Source organism: Gordionus sp. m RMFG-2023, chromosome 1 (assembly GCF_954871325.1).
Source record: "Gordionus sp. m RMFG-2023 chromosome 1, tfGorSpeb1-WG-v2, whole genome shotgun sequence".
Taxonomy (NCBI): Eukaryota; Metazoa; Nematomorpha; class Gordioida; order Chordodea; family Parachordodidae; genus Gordionus; species Gordionus sp. m RMFG-2023.
This window is the reverse complement of record NC_088775.1, coordinates 4,610,829-4,635,877: the sequence shown is the minus strand read 5'-3', so window position 1 is coordinate 4,635,877 and position 25,049 is coordinate 4,610,829. Positions and strand designations below refer to the sequence as shown.

General features: G+C 29.5%; 2 protein-coding genes across 3 annotated transcripts; one reads left to right on the top strand and one right to left on the bottom strand.

Moving 5' to 3' along the window:
- The first annotated feature begins 607 nt into the window (after nucleotides 1-607).
- On the top strand, nucleotides 608-11,436 carry LOC135922879 (uncharacterized). Of its 2 annotated transcripts, none has more exons than XM_065457384.1 (4): nucleotides 608-744; nucleotides 7,216-7,657; nucleotides 7,940-8,021; nucleotides 8,565-11,436. In XM_065457384.1, the coding sequence occupies exons 2-4, from the start codon at nucleotides 7,415-7,417 to the stop codon at nucleotides 11,198-11,200; spliced, it is 2,961 nt and encodes a 986-aa protein (XP_065313456.1). In that variant the 5' UTR covers nucleotides 608-744; nucleotides 7,216-7,414; the 3' UTR covers nucleotides 11,201-11,436. The 2 variants fall into 2 exon arrangements, with proteins under 2 accessions (XP_065313456.1, XP_065313457.1); XM_065457385.1 differs by lacking the exon at nucleotides 608-744 and adding an exon at nucleotides 6,811-6,896.
- A 1,720-nt stretch (nucleotides 11,437-13,156) lies between these two features.
- Nucleotides 13,157-22,908, bottom strand: LOC135922880 (B-cell receptor-associated protein 31-like). The gene is made up of 7 exons (XM_065457386.1): nucleotides 22,768-22,908; nucleotides 22,006-22,106; nucleotides 20,964-21,111; nucleotides 15,638-15,776; nucleotides 14,929-15,022; nucleotides 13,658-13,758; nucleotides 13,157-13,393 (listed from the first exon to the last, which is right to left on the bottom strand). Exons 1-7 carry the CDS (start codon nucleotides 22,857-22,859, stop codon nucleotides 13,349-13,351), a joined length of 720 nt encoding a protein of 239 aa, XP_065313458.1. The 5' UTR covers nucleotides 22,860-22,908; the 3' UTR covers nucleotides 13,157-13,348.
- Nucleotides 22,909-25,049: the final 2,141 nt, after the last annotated feature.

Below are 25,049 nucleotides of genomic sequence, written 5' to 3'. Positions count from 1 at the left end.
CCGCCGAAAAATTCAAATTTATTTTCTTCTTTTGAATCATTATTACTTTCTTTCTTTCTTTTATTTTTCATTTCTTTCTTTCATTCTTTTTTATTCTTTATTTTTTAGCGAAAATGAAGGGACATTATAAAAAGATTAAAATGCCGCCGAATGGTTAATGTATAATTTAAAAAATATAATTGGTTTCATAAAGATAAAAATAATGCTAATATTATTTTTATTATAGTTTTATAGACCAGGCAATATTGTAAAATGCTTTCCTTCTAAAAAAACTTGCTTAAAATTCAACCAACATTCGTATTACTTACAATTCTTCTGATCAAATTCTTCAATTTCTTTAATTTCTTTTGATCTGTCCTAAATGCAGAAAAGAAAGGGAGGAAGGAGGTGGCGGTCTTGAGTGGCCAACTTGAGCGACTAATAAATTAATTACTAACTACAGATTATTTATTACTTCTTTTTTTTTTTAAATATTTATTTTATTTTTTTGGAATAATTTTTTTTTTATTATTTTTTCGGCATTTTTCATTTTTTATTTCTTAAAAAAAAATTTCCCGACTTTTTTTAAATTAGAAAATTATAAAAATATTAAATTTTAAAAAAAACTTTGAAATAAAAATTCAATTTAGACAACAAAAAAAATAAAAAGAGTATTGTATAAATTATGATTGCATCGAAACAAGAAAATATATTTTCGCCGGGAAATTCATTTTCATCCCAAACGAGACGGAAAAGCAAAAATAGGTAAAAAAAATAAATAAATATTGATTTGTAGAAGAGAAGTATACTATATATTATAATTATTTGAAATTTCTCGATATTTAGCATCATTCAAATGTAGAGATCTGCAACAGTAGGCCCCAGGCCGGCCCTATAATTTAAAAAAATTTGGGTCGGTTCGGGTCTTGAAATTTTTTTTAAAAAATATCTTTAATTTATCAATTTTAATGGTTGAATTTTTTTTTTTTTGTTAAATAAAAATATTTTATTTTATAATTTATACAAACTTTTATTTTGAGTGATTTTATAAAAATGAATTTCTATATTTAAAATAAATTCTATTTCTGCCAGCGCCGGGCTTGAAAAATTAGGCCCTATGCAGGTCAACTAATTCAATGAATTTTAACTAATATTTTTGAAAATATCTACCTTGACAAGAGTTTAAACTAGTTTATAGGGTTGGTCTTGGGGGATGGGGGGTGGGAGGGGGTGGCACAAAGGGGTTTGGGCCTCCCTCAAAATTTTGAAACCGATTTTTGTATCATAAGAAAAAGATCGTTGATTGTGAAGACTAGTGCTTCCCTGGAGTGTTAATGACAGATGTATGACACTAATGGTATTATTTATGTTTTTAAAAGGGTTTATCTTAAAAATGAGATATTTTTGTCCAGTGTCTTTATGTCCGTCCGTGGATATTTTTGTTCGACGTCTTTTTTGGTCCGGGGTACTTTTGTTCCCGTCTTTTTATCTTGACCGCGATTCGGTCAACTGAAGGTTTAAGGTATGATAAGACCCACTCGGAACTCACGAAAACTAATAAACCTTTTTTTCCTCTCAAAACCTAGGAAACCCGGAACCGCCTTTTAAGAATTATTTGGAAACGAAAGCCGTTTTAGCCCAGACTTCCATATTTTCGATTATTATTTTGGTCATTTAAGTGCACTAATGTATAATTTTTTTTACCTCTCGATAATCCGTTTCCAACTTCAAACGATTCTAATTTGGTTGTTTGGACAGTGGCTAAAAAAATCGGCTAATTTAGCTCAAATCTACAGGCTTAGTTGTCAGATCTCTTCTATATTTCCAACCAATTATATTTAATCCCTTGGGACTCTAGTTGGACAATTGTTCTATTTTTGACCCATTTAGACCTAATTTAGCCGGCGCTTATAAAAAAATGGCGAAAGTAAATTTCTTTTTTTTTAGACCGAAGACTTTATCACCTCAGTGTCTTGGGTGGTTTTTTTTAAAAAAAAAAATATATATATATAAATCAACTTTCAAGCAAACTTTAAATAAATTAACTCGCGCCACAATGTTTAGCGGACTCCAGCGGGCTTCGGGTCGGTCCTTTTGTTAAAATTAATTTCGGGCAAAGCCGGAGTCGAGACCGGAGTGTCAATGTGTTATTTTTTTCAAACTTTATATCATTTTTTTTGAGCGCGTTTAAAAAATTTAAAAATCGGATTTTACCGGAAATGTACTTCAGCATGTTTGGAATACCTATCCTATTTTATAAATTTTTGTCATTAACATTTTGAGTCAAAAAATGATTTAAAGTTGAAAAAATTTCTTTCTTTCCTTCCTTCTTTGTTTGTTTGTTTCTTTCTTTCACAAAGAGTTATCGTTCTCTCCACGGCTGAGAAAGGTATCTACGAGACTGAGGTGATCGGGATCGTTTATGGAATCATAAACAACCTAAAAGCCATCCGCAAAATCGGTTGGCCAGGATCCGACTTCATTTTTTTAAAATGGCGGGGTTAGAAATGATGTGGGACACTGGGGGCTTTGGCATCCCGAGAATGTTTTATCCTGATTTTTTCTTCTTCTTCTATAGAACTATTAGACTTAAATAGAGTTCGATTCAATTTTTTAGATGAAATTATTATTTCCAAATGCTTCTTAAAATTTCTCAATCCGGAGCACTATTATAGGGCGGACTCGGCAGATCTCCAAGATATGATCAAATTATTCAAGTTCTATTGTATCGTCATTTCTTTTATTTACCTTTTTGGGATGGGGGGGGGGGGAGAAAAAGGAACTGCACATGCGCACACCATTATAAAACCCTGCGAAAAGTGAGCACTTTCTGTTTGGGCCCTTTCTTTTATATTAAAAATTGAATAGCGAGACCGTGTTAAGACATTTGACATGACCCGGGGCTTAAAATAAATTTGGGAGCCAAAAAAGGCCAATCGAGCCTTAGAAAGTCCCGATCGATATCGAGATATTCCGCTAGAGTTTCTGTAGAAGTGATCAAGATCCAGGGCAAAAGGTGGGGGGGGGAATATTTATCAATGATCAATCATACTAAAAGACTTACTATGTTATATTCAAAAAAAAATAACCATATCTCTTTATATTGAACCAAAACATAACTGAAACAGTCCTTCTGGGGGTCACCTTATAGAGGTTTTTTTTTTATTAAGGTAATAAAAAATATATTTATATAGCTATTAAAAAAATATATATATAAAATCTCAACAAATAGAAAGATGAAAGAAAAATAATTTAGAAATTCCTTTTTATTTTTATAGTTCTCCTAGCGTGATTTATTTTTTTTGGATTTGGGATAGATGAGGTTAAGAAAGTCGTAAAAAAAAATATAAAGTTCTAATTTTTATTTTTATTTCATTTTTAAACATTTGCTAAAAGCAAAAAAAAAACGAAAATGGAAATTAATAAAATTTTCACAATTTAGACATTTTCGTTTTTTTTTCCGTGAGCGTTATTGGATATAAAAGAAAGAAAGAAAGAAAGAAAAAAGAAAGAAAGAAAGAAAGAAAGAAAGAAAAGAAAAGAAAGAATGATATAATAAATAGTCCAATGTGTTTTTTTTCTGTCAATATTATATATTTTTTTAAATTTAACGATTTTACTGGGAGTGGGATTCGGGTATGTTTAGAACCCCTTCCCTGAATATCAGACCATTTAGCTGTTGTATATATAGAAAAAAACTATTATTTATCAATTTATGGTCGTGCCGTTTCCTTGGTGTAGGTTCATTGTTGTTGCTTTAAAAAAAAAATTTTGTTTTAGCTTTATTAATCTTAAAAATTATTAACCTATTTTTACCCAATAAAATATTTATTTTTTTCTTCGTTTTCTAGAAAATTATATGGTTCCCTTTATGGGAACACCGGGAGCTTAAACTGTTATAAAGGTTTAATTTTTTTTTTTAATTTAAAATAAATTTCGAAAAATGTAAATTTTTTAAACTATTAACTTCTTAATAGGATATATTTTAAAACAAGTTTCATATAGATTTACTCCATATTTTTTTTGCGTACGCATGTTTTTTTTAAAACATGATGCAAATGCACAACAATCTGGCTTTCAGATACAATACTCCAATGATCCAATTTTTGAAGATTTTAGCAACCCCCCCCTTCTTTCTGAAGGCTTCTTTCCATTTTCAAGAAATAAAAACTAACTACAAGGTTTTAAACAAAAAAAAATTTTTTCCTATAAATATTCTACTCCTGTAAATGTTTCTAAAAGTAAAATTAAATAATTTGTAATACAGTTTATACGTATAAATTTTTTTTAAAATGTTTTGGACGATATCTATTTCAAATGAATATAAACTTTTTATAAATGTTATCCGAATTAAAGGTCTACAATGGGCAGTTTTTTAGCCAACCCGCCCACACGTGTATTTTAACATTGAGAGGATGACGGGCGCGGACGGTCGGGCCGGTTAAAAAATTCAAAACAAAGAGACCTCTAATCCAAATTTCACGCAGTTCGGAGAATATAACTGCTCTACACCAATATTACCTATTATACAGGCTTCACCATCTTCCATGATTTCTAAAAAAAAAAAAACCAGATGGCTCAATGCGAATCGATTTTGTTTGATAATATTTTCTATTCTCCAATATATTATTATACTTAACAAATCTTCAATGCCTTACGGAATAAATTAATGTGTTATTATTATATAAAAATAACTATATAACTTATAATATATTCTTTAATCATTCGCCGTGATTTTTACTTTATAAAAATCATAAAAAAAAAAATTTCTTTTTGAAGGTTCCTGATTTCAATATAGGAAACATGAATAATAAAATTAATTATATTTAAAATAAATGGATAATATTGATCTACAAATGGCCAAATGTTTTTCAAGGTCCGGGGTAAATTTGGTTAATTCCTTGCTCAGGCCCCCATTTTTATATTTCTACCAGAATTTTCATATTTCACCCGTAAAATACCGAATTTCGCCCGCAATATGAAAATTTTGACCTGGCAACCCAGCTCATGAATAGGTTAAAAAAAAATTTAAAAAAAATTTTTAATTTTGATTTTTATATTTTTTTGAAATATATTGCGCCCTCTCGTGGACTCGTGGACTAATACATTTTATGTATTTTATTTTAAATATTTGATTACAACAGAAATAATTTCTTTTATAATATTTTAAATATTGTATGATAAATATTACTAAATAATTACGAAATTTTGTAAAAAAAAAAAAAATTAACTATAATAAAACTAATAATTAAATTTGTCATTTATAAGTCATAAAAGTAAAAATGTAATAAACTATTTAGTTATATATAAATATAATTATGAAAAAAAAAAGAAATTTATAGATATTATTATATAAAAATAGAATGGAACATTTTATTCTAATTTTTTTTTTAAGTCACGCTTATACACCATAATAAGATCAAATATATCAATATAATATATAATAACACACAAATACATATATCAGTAATAGGGCGGAGAGGGAAGGGCACAGTATTGAGGTTAAAACTAATCATCTTGTGGGATGAGGCTGCCCATGAAGCTAATGTAGTTTGCCTTGTGTATCGCTATGGGGAGTCTTTGTCTTAAGAAGAAGCCTTCGCGAGGTTCACCCGTGAGTTGGCGTATGTGAGAGCCAAGTTCCTTGAAAAAAAAAGATAAAGCACATTTCTCAAAAGTTGTAAGGGTAGTGGAAATGATGGGAATGAAAATAAAATTCTTGAAAAATTTCAGAATAGTTAGCTATTTTAAGTGACTCCTTTTTCTCAAGAATATTAAAGGTTTGGTTGGATGGTGCAAGTGGATCAATACACGAGTAATCCCAGACCAAGAATTGACCATGCTTCCATGGAATTTGAGAAATACCGTCAGGCCATTTCCCAACAGATCTGAAAAGACCGGAAGGTTCAAGAATAGAGGGGATTTCTCCCCCCCCCCACCCTTTGCATCCATAGTTTAAACAAAAGTTAACTTTTGACATGAATTTTATCTTTGTGGCGCATACAGAAACAAGGTATTTCCATAATAGAATACGTTTTTTTTAATTTAAAAAAATGGAAGTAAAATTTTACTGATTTAGGCCCAAAGAAAAAGGAAACGAGAATCGAAAATGGCGGAAATCACGTGTAACTTCCTGGCGCCTAATTGGGGATATCTGAACAATTATGAGTAATATGCGTTGTATAATATATTAATATTATTTTTGCCAATATCGATTTTCATTAAAAAAAAATTTTAAACATAAAATAAAAATATACTGCTTTAAAAAACTATATTCAAAAAAAAAACTTTTTCTTTTTTGTTCGCGATAATTTTTTTTTCTTCCTTTTTTCTTTCGGGAAATGTCGTTAATTTGGTGCTGACAACAAAAGAGGGACTAATAAATTATTCTGTCACAAAACTACGAAAGACAAAAAAGGAGAAGAAATTGGAACCACAAAAAATTTTTTTATAGATAATTATAACTTATTGTAAAGATTTTTTACTTATTCTGCATATAAAAAAGAGAGAGGAAAAAAAATGGTTTGATATTGCTGATTTTAAACCTTTTAAACGGGATTGAAAAGTGTTGCGTTTTGCGTTTATTTTAATTACTCATTTTTTTTTTTTAAAAACATTATTTTTTATGTGTTTTTTTTGTTTGCTCCTAATAACCCTGTGAAGGACAACAGTCGGGTTAAGACCGTACTGCCACGGACCGAAAGACCGATCGAAATTGATCGGTGCAATTAATTCTCAATCAGGAGAGAAACTTTTTTTTCTTGATAACGCACCACCTTTCCCCTTGTTTTTAGTGAACTCACGTGATTAAAATTAGGCTATTTATTTAACCAAATTTCAAAGAAGACCGAAGAGTCATGATTCCCATTCCCGCATAGTTCTCTGCGGCGGCGCAGAGGAGGGTGCCATGCATTCAGGTCAGTAAATATGTAAGCCTGAAGATTATGTTCATAGATGGCAGGTAGGAAGCTTTATATGATATTATTTTGGATAAATGTCGGGCCGTTTTCAAAAATCGACCCGAATCGGGCTTTTTAGCAACACTAGGGGGCACCCTCTTGGTCAACACGCCACGGCAAGTTTCCATTTTGTAATTGAATTCCTTTTATATTATAAGCATCAGGAGAGCGGCCACAGCCAGCGGCATTGGCTAAGATAGGGTTTCGAGGGTTCTGCATTCCTATAATGTTAACGGAATATATCAGATATTTTTAATTGATTATTTATATAATTTAGAATTCCCGCGTTTTAAAGATGAAATGAAATTGGCGCCATCTTACCTTTGTCAATCATATATCCAATTACAATAACGAATACTCAACTATCAAAACCAAATCAAAACAAACAAAAAATCTCAGAAAATGTATATTTAAATGTATTAGGATTATACTCTTATCAACAAATACGGCGGCCATTTAAATTATATTTGTTATAAATGATTTTCGCAATCATTCGAATGATGTTGATGTGGAATTTAGTTTCGATCGACAGCTTAGTCGTTAACAAGCAGCCAGGAAATACTTCGAATATGAGCGTTTTTATCAAAAATTCTCAAGACAACTACAGTGTCTCTCGTAAACCTTTCGTTATATCCAAACAGGCAATCTTGGATCTGTTCAAGGTTAATGTTAGAAATGCCAGGTTGAAGAGAATCCGTTCGTCAAGTTATCTAGCAAAAGTATATAAACATGCTTTTATTGTAAATGGTATACTCCTAATTATTCTCTTTTTTTTTTCAAACTAATATGAATTTGAAAAATTAATTTTAAACAAGAAGTAAAAATGTAAAAGTGGATAGAGAGTTTTATCTTGAGAGAAAACGCAGGGCGGGAAAGGAATTCGGAAGCTATAGGATTTATTACGACTTTAGCCTTAATGATAAATCGTTTCATTTAAGAAATTCGAATAATTTATATTAATATATAAAAAAATTATATTTATATTTGTGCTTGTTTATTAGAATACTACAAGTGCTATCAAGGCAGAAAGTTGGCATCCAAGAAACTATAGTAGTCAGCATATTCCTAGCAATCAAAATGATAGTAATCACTATATATAATTAGCATTTATATTCAATGATCCACTTCTTGGCCTTTATTTTAAAATGTTATAAATTAATCAAATTTAGCGATCTACAATGTGGCCTAATTTTTCAAAACCGGCCCGAAATTTTTTTTTTTTAAATTTATCCGACCCGGCTGGATTAGCGAACAATTTTTTTTTCTCATTTGTCCCGAAAAACCCGACCTAAATATATCGAATATCATATTTAAAAATTTAAGACATACCTGGTCCGAACCGAAATTATTTTTAAAGGATAGCTTTCATCCTTGCATACATAGTTAGCTTGAATTAGCGGCGAAATGTATAAAAATACAGCATATGGTTGTATACTTCGCCGCAAATTCGCGCTAACTGTAAAACGCAAAGTCAAGCGTGCTCGGACGGGGATCTGCACGGGGGGCGGGACGGGCAACGCTGGCATCCCCTTCCTTTAATTGTCTATTGTGGCAGATATTAATAAATACAATAATATCATTTTTAATTTTATTTTCATATAATTTTTTTAATAAAAAAATTAAAAGGTTCTAATCAAACTGTAAATGAATCCACCATATCGTTAATCAAAGTAAGGGTAATCCTCTTGCATTTCAAAAGTGACGATCGCAAAAATGAGCGTTTGCTATACGAAATATGGATGACTTTGCTAGCGATTTTATGCTTTTTCGTGACCATTCTACTCATATTCACTTATTGCTTGGACACCTCCCGATTCAAGTACCCAGAGAAGCCTATAATCTACTACTCCGGTTGTTACTGGGTTTATTCGATCGCGTATTTGATCCGAAAATTTATGTTCATGTCATCCCCGATAAACTCATCGTGGTCAGTTATGGGTCAGGTAGACAGCGCGATCTTTAGCTCTTCCGATAGAGCAACGTGGCTCGCTTCCCAGGGTTCGTTCTCGACCAATCTACATGCCACCCTCAGCAACAAAAACGGTTCAAACGTATCCTGTCTCCAAATAAATTCCAGCACCACTCTATTGGTGTTGCTGTATTACTTCGAAGGCGCAGCCTCGCTCTGGTGGGTCGTATTAACGATATCTTGGTTTCTAGCCGCGGTCAAAAAATGGGGCCACGAGGCTATTCGTAACCTCAATCTATTGTTTCATTTGGTGTGTTGGATAACTCCCGCGATATTTACCATCGCGTTGTTGTTGCTCACACCAGATAGGAATGGCGAAGACGTAACCGGTATTACGAAAATATTGAACCAGAATAAAAATAAAATACCGGAACTTGATAATTATACGCCGAAACTAGAATTAAATTTATTAAACGCCAATCTCTCAGTTATCGATGTATGCGAACATTTCTTTGTTTTAAAACCAGGGCTAGGAAATTTCGAAGAGAATATAAACGTTCTGCGAGATGGATCACAATTACCGTGTTTATTTTATTGTACTCTTAGAGACGATTTTCCAGTTGTTCTTTTAAGAACGCTAAACATTAGGGTTGACAGCGATCGCGATGACAGGACATTTTATAATATGCTGTATCTGATGCCCACTCTGGTCAGCTTGGTCATAGGATCCGTATTCATATTCATGGGAATCGTGTCGATACAAAGACTCAAAAAAGTTATCAAAATATCGCATTCTAATGCTCTCAAACTTGAGCGGTTAAGCTTCAAGACTTCCCTATTCGCCGTTCTCTACCTTTTGTTCAAGATAGTATTGGTCATCAACGTAATATTTCACGATTATTTTTGGGCAGCTCGAATCGACAAAAATATGCCGGAAAATTTTAACGTAACCTTGTTACCTACGAATGCTGCCCTTGACTTCGAGAAACTCGAAAATAATATTACGAAATGTGACATTGACCTTGAGTGCGCAGACTCCATCATTACTCCGTTTAATAAAAAATTTGCTAGTAAAAATGATGATTTACGGTTTATTATCTCGAATAATGGCACGTGCAATCATACGACTGGTAGAAACGATAGAAAGGTAGGCGATTCTCCTCCAAGCGCAACGTGGCGAGATAAATTCAATAACAGCTGTTTTATCATTAAAGCAACGACAAATATTCACGATAATATGACCATCATTAAAACGATCAAACAAATATTGAATAAAACCGAGGACCACCAGCGTGACGCTAAAATTCTGAAATATGACTATATTATCATAGTAACTTTCCCGACCGAAAAATTATACTACAAAACATTAGATATATCATCAACTAGCAATCAAGATATCGGGAAATTAAATCTAAAACTCGTGACGTATATAAATAACTCCGGTGGATTTCACCATCTCAGTTTAATCCTCTTTTTCTCCCTCTTCTCCGGAATTTTTGCTGGAATATGGGTGTTCAATACCAAAACTTTGAGGAGTTGGTCCAAGTTTTTCAAATTCATTTTTAGCTCTTTGTACTCTCTAAACGCGAATCTCTATCAAAAAACGTGCAAAAGCATCCAAAAGCATCCTCAACTTCAATCAGCTATGCTATTTTGTATAAAAAATTTCAACAAGTCGCTGAGTCAAAGTTCTAAACTAAATCATGATAAAATGTCTGGTTACAACAACGGTGATAGTTGCCGAATAAGCTTGATAAACGATAACGATGGCGAATATTTACAAAATCATCATAAAAAAGATAATAAATGTATGTGCGCGTACAATGTTCGCGAATTATCGTATGATGCTTATAATCGAAATGGATTCTCTAACCAAGATGAAGAGTTTAAATGTCGGCACGAAGATGATGCGCAGCGAATAAATCAAATCAAAATGAGGGTCAGGCATACCTTAAATTCCGTGTACAGTAACCACGTACCCAATTTCTATTGGTCAAATTCGAAAACGTCCATCAAAGAGATTAGAGCTACAATTCCAAAAAAATATGCAGAATCTTTAAAAGGCTACCCAATCTGCCCCAAATACTCGACTATACGAAAATCGATTTCCAATTTTTCTTTGCGAGCCCACATTAATTGCGGCGAAATGATAGATTACATTAAAATAGATGGCAGAATGGGCAAATATCGAAAATACAAAAGATTCGCGTATAATGATATTAACGACGTCCGCGATACGTATTATAAACGTCTGAACGCGACCAAATGGTTGGCGTTACAAAATAGATTCACCCAATATTCCAGGGTCAAGATGTGTTCTAAAAGGGCGGATTATTTTTTGACTCTTATATAACGGAATTTAGGCCGGAAATGTAAAATACCCGCGAATTTTGGACTCTGGGAAATATTCTCGAGAACTGCATTTGGCGTATAAAATTTTGTCGATAGTTAAAATAAAAAAAATACATAATACCTCACATCATTTATCCGTATAATATTTATGAAAATTATTATATTATTTTTTTATTAAAAAAGAAATATATATTTTATATTTGCGATTACTTTCATTAATATAACCTTATACAATTATTGATTCAAATTATATTTTTTTGTAATAGAATATTTATAATATCTTAAATTAAAAATATATAATATAATAATTTAAAAAATTAATCGTTAAAAAGACATCGTTAATTGTTTTGAACACGTTTTTTTATAATTAATTCTATAAAGTATTCATTTGTGAAAATATACAGTAAATTAAAATTCTAAATCCCTCCGCGACTTCTTTTCTAACATTGACAAATAATAGAGTGATTACTCTATTGCAATAAGGCTCCCACAGATGTGTAAAAAAAAATGAAGCCGTCCATAAAATTAAAGAAAAATATTGGTTAAAGTGAATCGACTAATAATCCCAAATGGAAGAAATGCAGTTATTATATTGTAGCCTCAGGAAAAAGGGGGTGGGGTATGTCAAACCAGGATAGGTTAGCACAAATATACATAAATGGGTGTAATTTCAGAATTGGGAGCTAATTTTTTTTTTAATGTATAGACACCTTGGAATATCGACGATAATTTAAATGTGCGTTAAAATCGGATACTTTACTACGATTTGTAAATATTTATTTTTGTTTTTTGATAACATATTTTTTTAAGTGCTGATAACGTTCCTAGCTGGTCGTGTCGGTGCACCAAAAAAACATCTGTTAATCTTGTGCCAACTTTGAAATGTAACGCATTTTATAAACCAGTTTAATATTCCTCTCTTGAAATAAGGAAAGAGAGAAAGAAAGGAAAGAAAGATATCGGCGAAAGGGTGACGTTGTTTTGAAACTGAGATATTCCAAATCCCAGTGAATTCTATATCCCAAAACGACACACTTATATAGCAGCTTAATCTTGAGAAAAAACAAAAAAATATATATATATAACTTTTATAAGGAATTTAATAAAGTGATAAACTTAAATTTTTGATTTACTTCTCAAAATGAGACGAAATTTTTCTAAACGTGATCAGGTGTTCTGATTCAACAACAAAGTAATTAATAAAACGCGACAACGTTTAGGACCCTTCGTCCAGATTATGGGTCACGTGTCATCAATCACACTACCTCACCCCAAGTCTACAAAGGTCTCTCTCGAATAATTGTCTTATTAACCCCGTCTAATTGTGGTATAAATTTATTCACTGATAACAGTATTTTTTGAGGGCGTTTTTAATTATTTTAACTAGTAAATAATTTTATTCAAATGCCAATCTATATATCGTTTCAAATCTAAGGCTTTCCTAACAAAGCAATTAAAATTGGGCCATTTTATTCGCAAGCGTCTGTTGCTTCCTATGATGTAGCCTAACATTCATTAAAATATTTATTATAAGAGTGGATTTATATATTGCACTTTGCGCCATAACAACTAAATTATCAGAAGCGACTATTTCTGATCTAGGTCCAATGAAATTGCCTTTAAGACCGTTGATTTATTTAAATTTCTATTAGATTATTAGTCTATTTATAATAACGTAACCTGCAGATTTAACAGGTTATTTTTTAAAATATGATGAAATTTTATTAAATGCTCCCTAACCTATATCTCGCTAACCTGTAATTCTAACTCACTATTTCATCCAATTAAAAAAAAATTCTTTCAGGTGGTTTGAGCTATTCTTCACATTAATTTTTGTACATTTTATTTAATAAGATTTATTTCGTTTTACAATTATATTAATTGGTTTAATATTTAAAAATATAATATATAATACAACTAATAATCTTTTAAAATAATTATGGACAGCAAAATTATATGATACCCATTAAAAATACAAAATCACAATATTTTAAGCTAATTTCAAAAAAATAATAAATAATTATCTGACACGTAATATATATATTTTTTTTAAATATTATAATAATGAAGAAAATTAATGCTATTAATGTAAAATATTCAATTGCGAAATGAATATAAGAATGATAAGAGTTTTTGTTATGCGAAAACTTTAATTACTCTTCTTGTTGCCAGAATCCTTTCTTTCAATTTTTTTCTAAATTTATTTATTTTTTTAAAATAAATATCACGCATAAAATACAAATTAATCCCGATGTACAAACCGATACAACTTTCTAGAGACCAATCCGAGTTGATGTCAATTAAACAGAACCGACATCGACTGATATCCGTTCGAATATCAAATACCCACCGAACCCGGATAGGGTCTTGGCCGCTCACCCCTCTAATTATAAAATTATAAATCTCAAAAAAACTTAGAAAAAAAGGTACACGTAGTATAAATACTATGTAAATTAACTTGTAATTGAGCGTGTTCCGTCAGTAATCTATCGTATTCGGTGTTGACCGATTGGGCTTGCTTTTTCATGACTTCCAAGTCGCCAGATGTTATCTCGAGTTCTGCAAGAAATAATATATACGATGGTGATAAAACGATCTTTAATAAACTATTATGTAATGGCGCGTGGTAAATTAACTTCAGTGTATAGTCTTTCCTTAATATAATTTCAGCAAATTTTTCTAGATCGTAGTGCCAACCTTAAGAAGGCGGCCAAATGGAACTCCATCGGGGGGGGGGGTTATTGGGAAGATATTCGGCCAACTTAAACCGGATGTTTCGAGGTTTCTAACGATTAAAAAAAAGGAGAAACTGAAAAATTAGCGATTTGGGCATAAAACCGAAATAGGAATTCGGATAAATCAGGTGATTTTATTTGAATGGTTTCTCCCAACAACCAATTAGAATGCTAAAATCTAGCAATTCCCCTTTAGAAATATGTATTTTTTTTATAAGGATCCTCTGACTATCTTTCTTCCTCCCTCAACCTTTCCCAATTTACCATCGTATTCCTCCATTCAGGGTTGTGAACCCGAATTCGGGTTCAGAAATTCTAAACCCTATTAGCGGTTATTTTGATAACGGGGACTTAATCGAAACCGATTTTCTAAAAGATGACCGAACCAGCCCCGGGTTCATAATGCCATAGGTTCGATGGGTTGCCCACAAATCGATCTGTGTTTCACCCGTGGTCTCAAAATGTCCAACCAAACAATTTTAAATTCCTGAACTTGAATTCGAGCTCGACAACTCTGCCTCCATTTCCTCCTACACCCGCCATCCCATACACCCTCTCTCTATCATGTTAACTAACTTCATTATTTTTTCCTGCATTTTATGACAAAAATAGAGTGGGTTTATTTACTAATTTTATAAATATTGTAAAATTTTTTGCAAAAAATATATTATATAACATCTTTACCTTTTAAACATTTAAAAAATATCATTCGCTTTCCACGAAGTTAAGTTGTTTTTATTTTTAAAAATGATAAGTTGACAAATTTGTAATCAAGTTTAAAGCAAAATTTTTTTGTAAAAAAAAAAGAAGTTTTTGCCAAAGGATATTGAGTAACTTTTAAAAATCAAATCCTGAAAAATTTCGTATTCTCAAAAATATTTTGAAAAACCTCGAGGAGTTAAGGAAACTGGTTTTTTAAAAATGATTTCTTTTACAGGTTGAAAAATGGTTAAATTGATATATTTTGAATTTATTTTATTTTTTTAAAAAAAACCTCTTTTAGTATTATCTAGCTCATCCTTGATTCTCATCATTTCGGCTTCCGCGTCGTCCAATTCCTCCTCTCCGCTATCGTCGTCACCTCCCATCTAATTTTTTTTTAAATTATACCATACGAAAAATTTAGAGAATAAAAAGATAATGATCAATCAAGATAGGGTAAAAAAGGATTTTAGAAATCCTGGACCATGATTGGCGGAGGATAGAAGGGGGAGGAGTTAAAGGAAATTAGAATTTCAATTTAGATATGGCATCCTTGAAAATTGGAGAATTTGTGATATATATAATAATCATCGTAAAAAAAGTATAGAGTAGAGTTTCTAATCTGACCTTGATCGAAATCAAGTTGAGAATTTATCCTGAACGATAAAGATATAAGAATTCAAATAATTTTTTTTGATAAATAAAAAAAAAGGTACATGTTTTAAAAAAACAAATAATATTTTTGTTAAATAATGGCGAGAAATGCAAAAAATGGAGACTAATCATTTGACCGAATGATACTTCAAAAAACATCTGATTGCGAATTATTTCTATTCGATTTTTATTGGCTTGTATGTATTGACTGAATGATGTAAAAACAAAACAAAAAAATTTAAAAGGATTCCGACATAACATCGAGGACCCTTTTGAAATTATAATTTTTTATAAAAAAAATGGTATATCTACAAAATAAAATAAATTCTTTTAATTAAAAAAAAAACCATTTTCCTTCTATTAGGTCTCTCGGATATGAGCTTGTTAGCCGCTTGCGTGGCACTTAGAGCCTGCTTCATCGAAGATTCTGTAGTGGCTTCCAGGTATGCTTGATAAGTGATGAGTGTTATCAGGCGCCTCAAAACCCTGTGCACGACATTATAAATTATATCATATATATATTGTCAAAAAATAATTGCTATATAACAGAATTCCACCCCTTGAAAGGGCAATCGTTTTAAACTTATCGCATAGCCATTTAGAACTTAAAAAAAAATATAAGGCATAATTAAATTAATATATACATGAGTTTACAACGAATCGAATAATTCTATTATTCGTATTTGATTCGAATAATTCTATTATTCATAACTAATTGGCCAAAAAGACCCGATTTTTAGAATTAGAAATTGCTTAATATTGATACCTAAATTATTTCTTCAATCTAATATTCAAATTTTATTCAAATTTTCTAAAAAGGTACAATGATCTCATTTTAAAAACATCATTAATATAATACATTAAAAAAATATATAATTATGGTAGAATCGAATTTGACGATAACCAGTTTTTCAAGCATAAAGTCTTTCTAATGGTTTCTTCCTTCTAAGATAATTCTATTCTTCATTATCATATTTGTCCCTATTGAGAATAACCGCTCACATAAAGCCGAAGATCCCTGAATGGACAATATATCAGCTGCCATTCTCGGCGACCCGGGAAAACGATCCCCATGCAATCCCCACCATTCTAGCTGACTCTTATTAGAAGTGATTCTTAATTCATTAAGATATGTTTCAATCTCATATATTTATGAGATGAGGTGATATTTTGTTTAAAAATTCTATAAAATTATACTATCGGTTTAATTGTTGTTGTATCGATAATATATATTTTACTTTTGAAGCAGGTAACTGATCATAAAATAACTCTTAGTCTAGGATCTAAATATGGTTGATATTATGGTTTCAATATTTGTTAGGTTATAATAATTCCCTATTTTTGTCATTAGCACTGCCGATAATACTGTTTATGAAATCGCGGTCATGTGAATTTAAATGTTTCATTAAAGAAACATAAAAAGGGGATGGCAAGATTTAGAGTAGGATACGTGTCACCACAAATATGTTCGGTTTAATAAAAAATAATTTATTAAAGCCGTTCAATCATACTGGGTAATCACTCAGTAGTCCTTCTTCTAATATCAGATATATCATCATATATCCGAGTCACAACTTCGTCAATGGCTCTAGCACTTTCGAGCATTATATAAGAGCTATTCCATATTATGGAGGTGTCTAATTTTAATTTTTAGATATTTCATCGGGGAACGTAATGTATACCATACATTCTTCATAATATTTGTCTTTACAGAAGAATTATGAAATAGCCATAACGATTTTTCTTAATTTTGACAATGTCTACTTTCCTATAGTATTTCTTGTACCACTTAAATTGAGTAGGTGTGCGCAAAACATCGCGCATGTAAAATTTTACAAGTTGGGTGTTTTATAACAAAGAATTTTTTTTTTTTGAAAGTTGAATTTAAACTTACATCATCACAAGTAATTTCTATGTTACTAATATAGATATTATAATTTTAGTAGAAAACTCCCAAATATACATTTTCACCAGAATGTGAATCAGTAAATTGGTACAATGTAAAGTGGCAGGTCAACCCCTAAAAATGATTCATCGGTAGGGCGCTGTAAAGTTGATTATGCACTTTAGATTAGTAGTATACAAGAAATACTCAAGAAAGCAGATGCTTGTTAACATTAAGAACAATCATTTAAGGGCTAATCGCAATTCTTTTATAAAGACAAATATTATGAGATGTGTGTGCGTGCTCTCTCTCTTACTATCCCCAAGTTAGACACATCCATAAGATGGAATAGCCCTTATATAATGGTCGAAGGGAATTGACGAAGTTGTGATTCGGATGTATGATGGTATCTGAAAGACAACTGAGTAGTCTTGTTAAATGGCTCGATTTTTAGCCGATTTTTAAAAACAGCTAACTCAATATTTTATCCAGAAAAATATTACTCAAGCCTGGAGATTTTTATCATAGATGGCACAAAGATCTAGACATCTATTAGCGAAATCTGGAACCTTCGGCAATATTTCTTTGGCTAAAATATCGAGTTAATGAGCCGTTTAACAACACTTTATTTATTTTTTTTTACCAGGATAATTTGACGACTTTAATAAATATTATACAAGACCCTTTTTCGATTTTACCGAACATATCTGTGGTGACACCTATCCTACCTACTTTAACACTTTAAGTTCCCTCATAAAATTAATATGATGCAACACGATATTTAGTAAAATGGCGGCGCTCAATGGTGGTTACAAATTCATAACATTGACAACCTATCGAAACAGTTTCTATTTTTTATTTAAACATAGTGGAACGTTGCATGATTTGCACGACCACCGGGAGGTTCCTGTCAGAGGTTGATAGCTGAGTTTTTTTTAGCCTTATTTCTAGAAGGATATAAGGATTATTATTTATTTTTTTGCATTGATATATAGTTATTATCATTCTGAATATTATCATCCCTATCGATATTTTTGTGTGCCAATTGGCTAGCAATTATTTGTCTTCGGAATTTCTTTCGATGAGGAGAGTTCATTGTCTGTAAGAATATCGTAGATTATGAATGAATTGATAATAGCCTCATCTAACAGCCAAAGAAATATTGGCAAGCCACTATTTTCGCCACCTTAGCGAAATTTCATATAAAGACTTTAAATGGTCTATTTTTTCTCTTTCTGTGGGAGTAGTTGGTTGATATCTATTTTTTTTGTTGGGCATACAAATTTGTATTGAATGTAATTGTATTTATTAGAGAATCATTAATAAATTATATATATATATATCTGATGGACACAATGGGTTCGTTTTAAAGGATGATATTGGACCTGATATTTTATCAAATTCTAATGCTGGTTGTTAAGTATTTCTTGGACCAGAAGGGATTATTATGGTTTGCAGTAGATTGAGCATACACATCTTGTTCTGACTAGTCATTGTCATCAATTTCAATTTGATAACGCGTAACCGATTCATAATCAGGGTTGCCATGTCTCCCCCCATCAACGGGAGACTCCCGAAATTTTTTAGTTTACACGCAAACATCTCACTCCAGCAAAACTACCGCAATTGGAAATCTCCCGCAAAAATCTACCGCAATTTTTTAATTTCTCCGGCACAATTACTTTTTAGCATTTTAACGTTTTTATTATATAAATAATAATTTTGAAAGACAGTAATTGATTATTTTTTATATTTTTAAAAATAAATTTTAAATATTTATTCGAAAAACATGTCTAGTTTGTAAATTTCTTTCCATCCTGTTTTATTTTTATCCAATACTAAAATCAACATCATTCATATTTTATCATTTTCAGTGTGTTCGTATATAACATTATGGGGCTTGGTGCTTAATTATCACGTTCAGGTTAAATTAAATACATAATAAAATAATATTATACTTATTCCAATGATACTGATAATTATTTTATTAATTACAGTTCAATCACATTATTAATAATACAGATGCAAATACATTTGTAATTTTTTCTTGCAAAAAAATAATTTATTTTTTTTATAAGCTTCAGAAAAATTTTCGAATCGAATCGAATCGAATAATGATTATATTATTTATATGAATACGAATAGCGCAATTATTCGATCCGAAAATCCGAATATGATTAATATACGATACGATTCGTTTTTTTGTAGAGTGAATCATGATACACAATCAGAATTAGATGATGAAGAAAATATTATTTCGGTATCATAGTATATTTCTCTTTAAAATTAGCTTAAAAAAAGGGTTAGCTAAATGGGAAAAAGGATTTCCCTAATCAAAGAAAAAGAACTCGTCAACAAAATTTTAGTTATTCATCCGCCAGGAGTAAAAGAATATGAGAAGCACTCCAGAAAATGCTAAAATGGTTGAAGAGATTATTTATCATACCAAACAAAAACTATACTGACCTATATGAAAGTTCTACTGAAGAAGTTGATGTAACAGAATTCAAGGCATTATTGGGAATTCTTTATTTAGCTGGAATTTTTTAAATCTGATCATCAAAATTAAAAATAATTATATTTTTTTTAATTTACTTTGTTGGGGCGTTTCCCTTTATATATATATATAAAAAATAGGAAATAAAATAAAGTAAAACGAAATGATATCCACTAGGAAAATTTAATTACTTCTTCTTTTTTTTAATTATTTACTTACGATTTACGAATATTAACGCAAAAAATAAAATATGAAAAATTATGAAATATTTATATAAACAAATAATTTCGAATAATTTTGAATAATACAAATAATTCGAATCGAATAAAAAAGGTTTACTATTCGACGAATATTTTCCCTCATTATTCATATTCGATTCGAAATTTCGAACCGAATAATTGTGTTATCCGTATTCGTAAAATATGAATCGAATTTCGAATAACAAATATTTCGTTTCAGGGTTATATATATACTATACTTTTAAGTTTAGCATGATACTGTACAATGTTAAAATGTTGTACATTATTACTAAATTGAAGCATATAAAAGGTTTGACCAACTAATTTTACTAAAATATAATAAGATCAATCAAATTGGCATTCTATAGTGTGGAACTTGGAGCAGAAAGCAAGGGTTCTGAACCAAATTTTGATTCGGAAATTATTTTCTTGAACTTGCGAGAATTTGGTCAGCTCGAACATTAGGAGCGAGATTTTTAAACACCCAAAATACCCCGGGTTTGAGTGGTTAAACCCGATTTTGGTCCCTCAAATTTCCAAACCGGATACTAGAAAATTTCAAACCCGGTTTTGGTTCAGGTTCCCATGTATTTTACGGGAAGGGCTCTTGGTTATTCATCAATATTGAGTCATTAGAAGTTCTAATGTAAATATTTTTTTGAATAATCTATGGTAAACCATCCGTTGCCTACGTTTTAGGTTCAGGGGAGATTTTTTTATCCCATTACGGAACACTAAATATAGTGTCTAAAATTATTAATTTTATGTATGTAACAAATTGGTAAGAAGAATTTTATTTTGGAAGAATATCCTCTGTTAAAAAAACTAGTCAAAGTTTGAAACCGGAAACAGAACCTCCGGCACTAGATCAAATAATCGAAGAGGCTGAGCTTCCTCTTACAAATTTCGAGGAATCAACATACCCCAGGCCCTTTTAAACTAAAATATCTGTCAAAATCTTAAAAAAAATTACTAGCACGTCGTGATTTATACTATAAAATTTTGTGATATTAATAGATAATTTATAAAATAATTGTCTAAAAAAAACTTACAGCCAAAGAAAAAGGGCGAACCCGGAGATGTAGAAATTTCGTTGAGCTCGAAATAGCTTCATTCTCAGCTGATTTTCCGACCCCACGCCAGCGATAGTTGGATCGATGCCCACAGTGGTTTGGTATTTATAGGATTCTCTAACAGCGTCTTTATATAAAAGAAAATTTGGTCGATTTTATTTATTATGAGCAGGGGAGGGGCGTGGAAAAAAACGCCTTGGAAGGGTATCGAAAAGTGATACTATTTATATGGGCTAGAAAGGGAACGGAACACGGAAACGCCTTTGTTCCGATCCCTAATTATAGTATAACATCTGAGTTGAGCTAAAATGAGCATGATTAAGCCCTTTATAAAAATAATTTTGTTGTTGAAAGGCGTCAACAATTTATTTTGTTTGACATATGTTGGCAGAATATTTGTTTAGTAGTTAAATATTGACGTTTATTTTTAAAATAAGCTTTACATTGCGAGATTAATATTTAAAGTATTCCCCACATACAGAGAGCTTACAAATTAAAAAAAAAAGAAGATTGATACAAATGTATATTTTTATAAAAAGAAGAAAAAAAACATTTTTTTAAAAAAAATATATATTATATTCTCTATATTATAAAGTTAATTTTTAAATAATAATATTTTATCATATTTGTATATGAATTTTAATAAAAAATTGAATTTTAAAATAGGTTTCACTTAAAATTAAAAGTGAAGCAATTAAATGCATATGTAATGATTATTGATAGCTTTGAAAATAAATATATGAATATTTTTTTCTAAAAAAATATGTGAAATATTAATATTATTATTAAATATATTAAAATTTACAAAGGAAACTGAGCTATAAAGTGTATATTTATGAACAAAAAGTAATAAAGGAAATTAAAATTAGCTAATTATTTTTAGCGAGCCCTTTTAATATTCGGCAGAACAGTGCTGGATATCATAATTTAATATTAAAAAATCATTTACCTAGCAAAAATTAACTGATAATTAAGCATGTGTAGAGGAACACAATGTATTATTAATATTGATTAAGTGAACCTGAAAAAAGGAGGATTAAGATGATAATAAATCCACTAAAATATAATTGGGAATGTAAGTTCAAAGCTTTCAACAATCGCGATTTGAATATCTTTTGCCATCTAAAAATAATTATATAAAAATAAAATATTAAGTAATAATCTGAAGAAATTTGGGAGCAGGTACAAATAATAATTAATTAAATTAAAAAGTATAGTATAATAGACTGATAAAGATATTACCCACTAGTAATTATGATTTTAAAAATTTTAATCTACTTTGGAAAAAAAATTATACAGAGAAGCAAAATTTATATTATTTTTTGGCAAACAAATGTGAATTCAAACGTAATTTTTAAGATAAATATAATATTTTATAGAAAAAAATGAGCTCGCGTTGTTTGACTCTAAAAATTGGCTATTACACTTATAGTTTATGATATGCCTAAGTAAAGACTAAACATAATTGAAAAATTTTGTATAGTATATGTTAGATTTCTATCAAAGGTAGAGTATACTGCTAAGGATATAAATTCCTTATTAGTAAATAATGGTAATCTATGGCTGAGGGCTGGATAAAAAAAATTAAATTTGCTTCACTTCACTAAGTTAAAAATTAATCACAAAAGATATAATTTCAAAATGAGGAATATAATCATAAAAATGATATGCTAAATATAGTATTTTTTTTAGGTAACATGTTTCTAATAAAAAATTATACACACCTTTGCATCTATAAATTGAATTATTTAACAGATATATAATTTAGAATAAGGAATGTTACCTTCTAGGTTTTATCCATGGCATCAAAAAAAGAGTCACGAGAGCAATCTCAATATATAAAAACCCGGCGACCAATGTCCATTGAAAACTCATTATATTTCAAATATTTTCAATACTATTCCAATTTTATGGATAAATGATTGTAAACACCTGTTAGTTAACCAAATTTTTTATAAATAAAAAGTAATATTATAATATTTAAGGAAATTTTTTATTTTATTATTTTACATGATCTCGGCATAAAAAATACAATGACTAATGTATCTTGATAAAAATAAAAAATAAGTGTAACACGCTTGAATCAGAAATACAAGGCCAATAGATACATATTTCCTATTCATCATTCTTAAAAAAATGTGTACATTAAATTGGCAAGTTTTTATTGAAAAAGATTATTGATAGGTATAGCATGGATTGAAAATATATTTATATTTAATAGTTGCATATATTAATAACAGTCTTATAGGTGACAATTGGCACATTATTTATTAAGATCTTGGAAAATAATCTAAGCTTAAATTCGTTTAATACAACCTTCGAACTAAAAGTATTTTTTCGTTTTTGTTATATCAGTTCATTTTGTAAATAATTTTATATATAAAAAACAATGACATATACATTGAAGCGAGAGAATTTAAAATATTAATATTAAATTAAAACATGGCCTCCAATAAATTTCAATCGGTAATTACAAATGAGGCAGGTTTGATAATTTATATAATTAATATTAAATTAATTGATATAACAAATTATTAGAAATTTAAATATATAATTGATAATATATATAATTTAATAAAGTAAATAATATAATTTAAATATTTAATAAATGTATTTAATATTAAATTAATTTATATATAAAAATTATATTTGGTAAGGGTAGGATATATGACCCTTCTGATTGATAATAGAATGTGCATCTTTATATACTCTCTAAATCAATGACATATAATATACCTAGACTGACGATTCATTCATTAATGCATTTTTAAGCGCCTTTAAAAGTAAATCAGCTGGAGCCGACATTTTGGTAATAGAAATCATTATTAAAATTTTAAACGAGAGCCTAATTTATTACTATATCTGAAATTTTTCCTATGATACTTAACAAAGAATTTAAATCTACATCCATCTGCATTAATGGTACCATCAAGGATCCTATCCCACAAATATTCCAAGGCTATTCTCCCAAGAAGATATATATTTAGCAGACCAAATTCAAATAATTTAGAATTATATGACTAAATTATTAAAATTTATATTTTAAACATTTTTTTATACATAGAATATAAAGTATCTAATAAAGTTCCCTTACTTATCATTTGTTTTTCTTAAGACACAATATAATTGTTTTTCGTTTCTATTCTATTCTTAAAATATCTAATAAGGTAGATATATATAAATCATTGCTTAAATTTATGTTTATCTTAATATGAGACTTTACTTGCCCTTTTAATATTTCGAATCATACAAGGTGATAAACTGAATCATCAGGATTTTTATTATAAATATTCATATTGTTTGGCTTAAACATCTAAACATAAGTTAATTTTTTAAAGAATAGCTAAAAATTTACATTATGATATTAATAAAAAAGTAAAATATAACTTAGAAATCCAGAATATTAGGCATCCTCTCCAATATTTTTCTTAAATAATAAATGTAAAGTTCTCTCAATTTTAAAGTTGTGATCCTGAATCTTAAAAATACAGGTATTTCCTTTTTTTATTATAAAGTAAATGTTTAATCTTCAGATTCTCAATAATATATATATTATAAAAAATATGTTACATTATTAAAGAAATACAATATGAATTTAATATTTTAATCAGTTGTGCTAATTGGATCATATTGATTTAATAGATATATCTTAGGATAAATTATGGCAAATAAAAAATTATTTTTCCTTATATTATATTATCCAGTTTATTTTATCAATAAAAAAAATATAGATTAAATAAATTAAAACATTTCTAAGACTTCAGATAAATTTAGCTTAATCTTACCTTTTTATTTTTTGAAGAATTTTATAACTTAAAATTATGAGATTATTAATCTTATGATGAAAATCAATAATTGTTTATTATAAATTAATAAATAGAAATAATATTCATGAATTACAAATAGGATTTATAGATATTATTTATATTTAAATATATATAGATATTATTTATATTTAAATATATATAGTTACAATATATATCTAATATCATTTAAATTAAAAAAGATTATATAGATATATTTATTGTCCTTTAAATAGAATGGTTTTGGTCAGCTTCTGACGAA

Excerpts from the sequence above, each read along its gene's own strand:
- LOC135922880 (XM_065457386.1), bottom strand. The coding sequence starts at position 22,859 with ATGAGTTTTCAATGGACATTGGTCGCCGGGTTTTTATATATTGAGATT. Across the intron at positions 21,112-22,005 it reads CTTAATCCTCCTTTTTTCAG|ACGCTGTTAGAGAATCCTAT; the intron begins GTTCACTTAATC and ends TTTTATATAAAG. Across the intron at positions 15,023-15,637 it reads GACCTAATAGAAGGAAAATG|ATGGGAGGTGACGACGATAG; the intron begins GTTTTTTTTTTA and ends AAAAAAAATTAG.
- LOC135922879 (XM_065457384.1), top strand. The coding sequence starts at position 7,415 with ATGATTTTCGCAATCATTCGAATGATGTTGATGTGGAATTTAGTTTCG. Across the intron at positions 7,658-7,939 it reads CGTCAAGTTATCTAGCAAAA|AATACTACAAGTGCTATCAA; the intron begins GTATATAAACAT and ends CTTGTTTATTAG. Across the intron at positions 8,022-8,564 it reads TCCTAGCAATCAAAATGATA|GTTCTAATCAAACTGTAAAT; the intron begins GTAATCACTATA and ends AAAAATTAAAAG.